The 8,381-nt window shown below is 41.0% G+C and overlaps 1 protein-coding gene across 1 annotated transcript in view; it reads left to right on the forward strand.

Annotated features, from left to right (window-relative positions):
* Positions 1-8,381, forward strand: part of TRPM6 (transient receptor potential cation channel subfamily M member 6) — a 117,583-nt gene that overhangs the window by 88,581 nt on the left and 20,621 nt on the right. Inside the window, exons 29-32 of the mRNA XM_015572264.1 lie at positions 1,152-1,220; positions 3,417-3,442; positions 6,830-6,880; positions 8,366-8,377. Of these exons, the coding sequence (XP_015427750.1) occupies positions 1,152-1,220; positions 3,417-3,442; positions 6,830-6,880; positions 8,366-8,377 (158 nt within the window). The remainder of the gene's footprint in view (positions 1-1,151; positions 1,221-3,416; positions 3,443-6,829; positions 6,881-8,365; positions 8,378-8,381) is intronic.

The raw sequence follows: 8,381 nt of genomic DNA on the forward strand, positions 1-8,381 counted from the left end.
TTTATTGATTTCAGAGAGGAAGGGAGAGGGAGAGAGAGAGAGAAACATCAATGATGAGAGAGAATCATTGGTTGGCTGCCTCCTGCACGCCCCACACTGGGGATGGAGCCGGCAACCTAGCCATGTGCCCTGACCAGGAATCTAACCGTGACCTCCTGGTTCATAGGCAGACGCTCAACCACTGAGCCGTGGCCAGGCTGTGAAAGGTTTTGATAGTAAAATGTAATATTGCTTGAAGGTAATTGGAGGCAGGGATCTGTGTGCCCTGTCCAGTCCTGGTTGTGCCACTTCCTGGGTTTCAAAGCTATAGGTATACATCCGTTAACCTCTGAGCTTCAGGAGCTGAGTCTCTAAAATGGGGCTAATCTCTTAGGGGGTTATTGATAGTGGATGACAAAAATAACACCAATGGAAATGCCTAGAGTAATGGCTGGAGTGTCCTAAATTTCGAGAAATAATAGTTGAATCTAAATAGGAAAAAGAATGAGCTGATTTCAGGGTAAGGTTATTCTAAATAATCAACTGACACAAAAGTCTACTAATGATAGGACATGATGTAATGATTGATGTTTCCTGTCAATGTTGACCTTTATTTCTTCTTGATTTTATATGTTCGCTCTCATTTCTCTTTTACAAATAATATTAGTTTCTTTTAAAATATATTTTTATTGATTTCAGAGAGGAAAGGAGAGGGGGAGAGAGATAGAAACATCAATGATGAGAGAGAATCATTGGTCAGCTACCTCCTGCGTGCCCCTTACTGGGAATCGAGTTTGCAACCCTGGCATGTGCCCTGATATAGGGAATCGAACTGTGACAACACGGTTGATAGGTTGACAGTCGATCACTGACCCCACACTGGCTGGGCTTCACTCTCATTTTTGTAAAAACCTTTATATATTACATTTTCTCTTTGCTGTCACCACACAAATAATTTCATTCTGTTAAAGTCCATCAGCAGATTGAGTTACTCATATTTTGTGCTAACATTATGCATCTTTCTAGCCTATGTCTAGTATGTTAAGTAAAAGAGAAATAATGAGCTATAGGAAGGGGGGAAGGATTGTACTTTTCAAGGATTGTGTTTTGCAAGCATGTTACTGGAAGCGTGGGGTAGGAAAATGTTGGGTAAACATGTAATAACCTTTCCCTTCTGCTCAGGATCTGAGTAAAAACTCTTTGAGGAATTCCTGGAGCACCAACCTCAATAGGAACTCCCTGTGAGTATTTCTAAATGTCTGTCTTTAGCATCTTTGGCTTCTGTTTTTATTTTTAACAGGATTGGGAATACAGGCTTAATTTGGTCAGAAAAGGAGAAATATAGTGTTTGTCCAATGACCGTATTTTTTTGATAGCAACAAATGAAAATCATTTATTCTTCATGTTTTTCCATTTCTGGCAACAAGATCTCATCTCAGTGCCTTTTAAGATGATAATGTAGCACCTGGTACTATAGCAAATTAACCATTTGTCTTTTCCATGTCAAAAAGCACACATGGAATAATGAGCACCACATCTTTTCTGATAGATAGGATTGTGGGATTTGCATTAAAGAGTAGAGATGATGCTGTCTTGCCTAAAGAAAAAGACTGAGACTAAAAACCTGATTATGTTTTTTTTTTCTTTAGTTTTAAAAATAATTCTTGTTTAAACATTTTTTCTTTTTTGTTCATGAGGTTAATCTTTTTTATTTTTGGCTTCTCATTAACATCTTAAGTGTTTGTCAGGGCAGCAAATTTGAAAAATATGGAGAAGGAGAGAAAGAAAGATCGGCAAGGCTGGGGGTGGGGGGGAAAGGGGGGGTGGAGGGGAGAAAGTGATAGACACCTGGTTGTTGACTTGAGAATCCTGGAATTTTATTAGTAGTCAGAGAAATAAAATTTTAAAATGAAACGAGCAAAGATTATTCTATTTTATTTGTAGTGTTTTCTGGACTTTTCCAGTTATATCATCAAATTCACTATCCATACAGCCACAGAAGCAGAGTTTAAAACCATCTATTCTACAAAGGGCCAGCTGCTACCAAGCAGGTGGGATGTGACTTTCAGGTTGTAGTCAGCTCCATCAGAGATTACCTTTTCTGCTAGAGCTTTTTATCAAGGTCTGTGTGCAAGCCTGCCTCTAGACATAAAGCACACGTGACTTTCTTCTCCCAAAGGTTCAATAGTTTGTGCACATGCAGAGTAGTGGGTTATTGCAGCATGAAATTAAACAATAATTGTAATTGTACTTTCCCCCCCAAGGACTTTACATACTGGAGATATTCTTTAAATGCATTTACTCAGACTTGCCCATGGCCACTTGTGCACTTGAGCAGGGCAAGTAACAATTTAAAGCTAATTTCAGCCTGTGAACATTTAGGGGCCACGTGGGCTAATGAAACTGATTTGTAGGTTTGTCTGGAGATATTCACAGACTCATTTGTAGGCATCTGCTTTGCATAGTTCAGGGACCCTTTAGTTCAATGATCCAGAACAACACAAACACAATTAATCTTATATATGTTGTGTGATCATAGCTAATTAAAACCAAAACCCAACAACTGCTTTTCAGTTAGCTTAGGTCCTACATAGTAGATGAATTACATGCATATTTGAACTATTTCTTGGTTGATGAAGATAGGGGTCAAAGGTAACTGATACTTTTCTGTCAATGAAATATATCCACACATACAGCCTATATAATAAAAACATAATATGCTAAGTGTCCGGTTGTCTGATTGGCCATTCAACCAACCAAAGCGTAATATGCTAATGATATGCTAAAGATACTCAACTGCTTGCTATGACGTGCACTGACCATTAGGAGGCAGACAGTCAACTGGTTGACCAGTTGCTATGATGTGCACTGACCACCAGGGGGCAGAAGCTCTGACTGGAAGGTTAGCTTGCTGCTGGGGCCTAGCCTATAGGGACTGAGTGAGACAGGCCAGACATGCCCTGGAGCCCTCCCATGGTCCCTCCTCAGCTGGCCAATCTCCCGCGTCCCTCCCCGGGCCCAATCATGCACTGGTGGGGTACCTCGGCCTGGCCTGTACCCTTTTGCAATCTGGGACCTTTTGGGGATGTCAGAGAGCTGGTTTCAGCCCGATGGTAGAACGACTGGCTGCTATGACGCGCACTGACCACCAGGGGGCAGACGCTCAATTCAGGAGCTGCCCCCTGGTGGTCAGTATGCTTCAGAGGGGGAGTACTGCTCAGCCAGAAGCCGGGCTCTAGAAATCCCCCGAGGGCTCCCGGACTGCGAGAGGGCACAGGCCAGGCTGAGGGACCCCCCTGAGTGCATGAATTTCATGCACCAAGCCTCTAGTACTTATATATATGTATAGACTCTATATTGTTATTGTTTCACATACTTCTTCCTTTGATCACTGGAAAATGTAAAGCATTGTCTAAACAACTTTAATTTTTCAACAGGTTGAGAAGTTCAAATGGAGTTGGCAGTAAGTTTTTGTATTTAAATATTTTTTTGTCTTATCAGTGTCTTCTGTTGAGATTTTTGTAGTTCTTGAAATTCTATCTATGACCTGTTTAATATGCAAAGTAGAAAGTTCAGCATAAAAATAGAAAGTTGAATGTCTTTCTCCAGGTACATCAGGACTGATGTCTAATTTTGGATTGCCTGTATTTAACTGTGATTTTCTAGTTTTGTTTGTGTGTGAGGGTATAAGCACTGAGCTCATTTAGACATGTTACTTTTTTACATGTTACTCATTAAGAGCTATTCATAAGATTATAAGGGGATACCTTTTCCTACATTTTTTTCAGTAGGACTCTTACCCAGCTGGCTAAGTAGGGCCGTCGTGTGAGACAACTCCCTGGGAAAGCCACTCTCAGTAGCTAACTTTAAACTTCACCACACTCCGTGAGCTCTTTTCCATATTCTTGACCCCTTGATGCAGATTGGGTATCTTTCCCTTCTGTTGTCTTGTTTCACTCTGTTATTGGGTTTTACAGTGCCCCCTTTACAGTCGATTCCTTCTCCTCTACCTACAAACAAATTTAAGCCATTTTCTATACAAAAGAAGAAAATAATCATGTCCTTGATTTTACATGGCTTTCAAGCTGCCACTCCTTTTCCTCCCCTCCAAATGGGTTGAAACAGTATTAACATTTGCTCATCAGCCCATGGTGTCTGTCCCCACCACTCTACTGCTATCCAATGCTGACTGCTAAGCCACATGATCTCTTTTTAGTCCTCGTCAAAACAGTGGCACTTACGTTGACCATTTTCAGTCTAACGCTCTCCCAACTGAGCTATTTCGGCGATGCCTTACGTTGACCATTTTATCCATCTCCTAAGTTTCCTTGAGGCTACTCTTCCCTGGCTGTTCTTCTATTTCTTTGTTGTCTTCGTTGACTGACTTTTGGTTCTCTGATAGCCTCCTCTTCCTTCACCGAAGCTGGAAACCTCAGTCATTTACTGTGCCCTTCCACACCACTGCTCTCAGCTTTCAACTCTGTCTTCTAACTCTGTTACCTCCACCTCCATCTGTAGAAGCTGTCTGTTTTGCTCTCCCCCACTGCTCCTGCCTTCAAGCCTCCAACATTTATTTTCCTAAACAAAAAGCGTGTACTTTATTTTGCCCCCCGTCCCGCCCTTGATGTTGCGCTAGTATGGTGGTGGTTTTCTCTCCCTTTAAACTGGCCCACATTCCTACTGGAATTATCTTTCTGAGCCATAAATCTTCACTGCTATGCTTTCCTTTACCTCCTACAGGATAGGCTGCAAATTGCTTAGTCTTTCTTGTGATCTTGACAGCCTGGTTCCAGTCCCAATTTCCAGGCTCATGTTCATGAGCCCGTTCATTCAGTATTTCCGCCATGCAGAATATGACCACCCAGCTGTTAACACCTCCGCGTGGTCTAGAAGGCGCTGCAAACAAAATGTTCCACCTATCTTCTCCTCCATCTGAGGAAATAGTAACTCCATCCATCTGGTTGCTGAGGCCAAAGTCTTGTCATTATCGCCCATTTTCTCACATCTCCATGTCTAGCCCATCAATAAGTCCTTCAGAGAATCTGATCACTTTGCTACCTCCACATAGCACTCTCCATCTCTTCCCTGGTTTACAGGATGGCCTCCAAACTACTGCTCTCTGTCTATTTCCAGAGAGCAGCCAGAATAACCCTTCCAAACTGCAAGTCCAGTTGAGTCACTCTTTTGTTGAAAAGGTGTTTCCTCTCACTCCGTAAAAGCAAAATCCAGTCTACAAGGGCCTTTTGATCTGCTTCTCCTCCAACTCTCCAACCTCATTTCCTCTCAGCATAGTCCACTGGGGCCACACTTCTCTTCCTTCACACAGCAAGCATGGTCCGGGCCTTGGGGCGTTTGCGCTTGCTGTTACCTCTGCCTGGAATGCTTTTCATTTATCCATATGACTCTCCCCCTCTCTTCCTTTAGGCCTGTGTTCAGATTTCACCTTATCAAAGAGGCCTAGCCTAGCCACCCTGTGTAAAATGGTAAACTCCCTATCCCCCATACTTTCTAACCCTTTTAACTTGATATATATGTAATACACTATATAAATTATATATTTACTTGTTTGTTTATTTTCTACTTCCCTTTACTAGAATGTAGCCAAAGTCTTCATCTGTGTTCATTAATATAATTTCTCTTGAGCATAGACCAGTGGTTGGTACATAGTAGGTGTTCAAAAAATATGTACTGAATCAAGATCTCATAGCTCCTTCAGTGGTAAATCCAGGATTGAAACTTAGCTTTATCAGACTTAGATGCCCATATTCTTTAAAGTATTTCATATTATTTGTCTATGAAGTTTCCATAAGCTTCTGTATACACCTCTGTTGTATAACTTAGCAAACTGTATTGTGATTGTGTTTCACATGTCTTTCTTTCCCACTATTTCATATTTGCTTTTCTCTAAGTGTAAGAGAGACATCTTATTCACATCTGTCACATCTAGCATTACATGCAGTGGGAACTGAATGCCATTTATTATTATTATTATTATTATTATTATTATTATTATTACATGAGATCAGAAAGGAAGAGACTTTTCTGCTGATCCTACTTTTTACCGAGCACCCCCAAAGGAAGGGATTTCTGTTCCTTTCGTTATCCAGCAACAAGGAGCCGGAGAGATCTATGAAATTGTGTTCATTATGCTGCACACTCTACTAGGTATAAAGCAGTGATCACCATGAGACCGAAGTTCTCCACTTTAATTTTGATTTTATGAAATGGCAAAACTGTTGCAAAGGATTTCTCTGGAGGCTTGTAATTTGGGACTTGAGCACATAATAGAGAACCAGTTAAACCTGCAGGAGATGTTCCCAGCACACAGTCCTTCTGCAACCAAGCAGATCCCTGGTGTCATATTCTCCACCCACTCCTTTGTTTCTGCTTATACCTCTTAATGTGTTTCATCATTTTGTTGTCATTTTAGGTCATGGAAGTTGTCTGCTAATAACCTGATATTAATAATGTCTTTATATGGGTACTGCATCTTGGTAGGGAGCTCAGAGAATTGTGCTTCTGGGATGTCGTGAAGTGTGATGGGCAGCTGAGTGCCTTCTGCAACCCAGAGGTGTAATTGGTTCAGAGGAAATAGATCTTTGAGGCTAATATTACCTGTCTTTCTTCAATTCCCTATATAAATATGTTTGGAGATATTGCATTGATGATTGGAAGCTGTCAGGATACCATGCACAATAATGTGGTTAAAGGGTATTAGGCAATCTTTTTCAAATACCGAGAAGCCTTTCTGATTAACTTGTTCAATAATAACTTTGAAGGCAATATATTCAGGAGCATGTGTTTATCTCCAGCCAAGTAATTAAAATGCCAATCTTCTCTATAATTTCAGAAATCTCAGCTTCCTTAAAAAGCCCTCAAGAGCCTCACCATCATTATTCAGGTAGGATGCACATGCACTGCCACATGTCAACTGCGCTAACTATCTGAGGTTCTGCATTTGTACACAGAAACGTTGACGAATTTGTCGCATCAATATGGTTCCCAACTCAAAGAGTTGCTCACTCTGATGAGAAGAACATTTAGATTTCTTACCTTGCCATTGACTTGGGAAAACAAGATTTAAGAGAATTTGGATTTTTAAAAAATTTTTGAAAAAGAATTTTTTTTTTTGTATTGGCAAGCCCATATCGTGAAGGGGAAAGATGACCTTGAGATTGACAAATTCCTTATAAGCTCAAAGCCAGCCCAGAGGAAGAGCTCTCCAAATTTTGGATTAGGAAAGAGGCCTGAGACTAGCTCTTTGAGGGAGGGTTTTGTACCTTCACTGGGGCCTCGGTGAACGTAACCACTGAATGAATGCCAATGCCACAGAGTAAGTTCAACAAAGACACCTTACAAGGATGTTATTAAGTAAGGGGTCAAGGCTCTTGACTCTCTTAAGCAACATGACCTCACAGTGCTTCAGTTGTCTTTCAAAGTGGGAATCATTGTACTTGACCTTCCTGGGGAAGAATCTGCCAGTGGGCTAGTTGAGAATTAAGAGGGAAGCACTAAAATGTAAAGCAGTGTTAATAATCAATAGGACTTGTGCCATTGAGTGGTCTTTGGGGCATCATTGCTTGCAGCACTCGGTGAGAGAATAATGGGCAAACTTTTCACACAGTCTTAATCTCGGCACATGAATAAGAGTGTAATGGTGTGATAATTACCATTATTATTGTTATATCAAGGTCTTATGTTTGGGGTCCAGTACTAGACTACCTTATCCCGAATTCTCCTACTTGGTGAATAGTGCTTTGAAGGATTCCAGACTCCACATTCCAGGCCTTATAACTGGGCCTTCCAGCTCAGCTGTAGACCATCATTTTGACTAGTGGTTAACTTAAGAAAGTCACTGGTGAGGAATACTGTGCTGGTAACTCCTATTGACTCTGATCTGTTAGGATACGGCTCTTAACAGGAAAATGCAGATCATTTGCTTCTCATTAACATTGGTCTCCAGCTCTCTCTGGGAAAAGAAGGTGAACTGTGCAAAGCCAACAGTAGATGTCCCCACAGTCCACTGTGCATTAGATTTGCTCCAGAAAAGAAAAAGCAAGGAATGAAGACCGCAGATTAAAATGTGCTTTAAAAGGAAGTTTCGTATATGTCTGAACTTGTATGTGATTTGGTGTTCAGGAGAGTGGAGGTGATAGCCCTACCACAGACCCTGTTATATAATATCATATCACCTGTTCCTAAGATGGGGATATCCTGTTTAAGGCATACTTTCAGTACTATATAATATTTTTGATACAGGTAAATATTAGGGGTCTTTGAAATGAAATATTTTGGTATTATATGCATATATTGATGTGTGGAGGCTCGCTGTGGATTCGGCCCACCGATGCATAGTAAAAACAGTCACTCTTGTCTTTGTTTGCAGCCATTGAAAGGAAACA

The sequence above is a fragment of the Myotis davidii genome, unplaced genomic scaffold (genome assembly GCF_000327345.1).
Source record: "Myotis davidii unplaced genomic scaffold, ASM32734v1 scaffold228, whole genome shotgun sequence".
NCBI lineage: Eukaryota > Metazoa > Chordata > Mammalia > Chiroptera > Vespertilionidae > Myotis > Myotis davidii.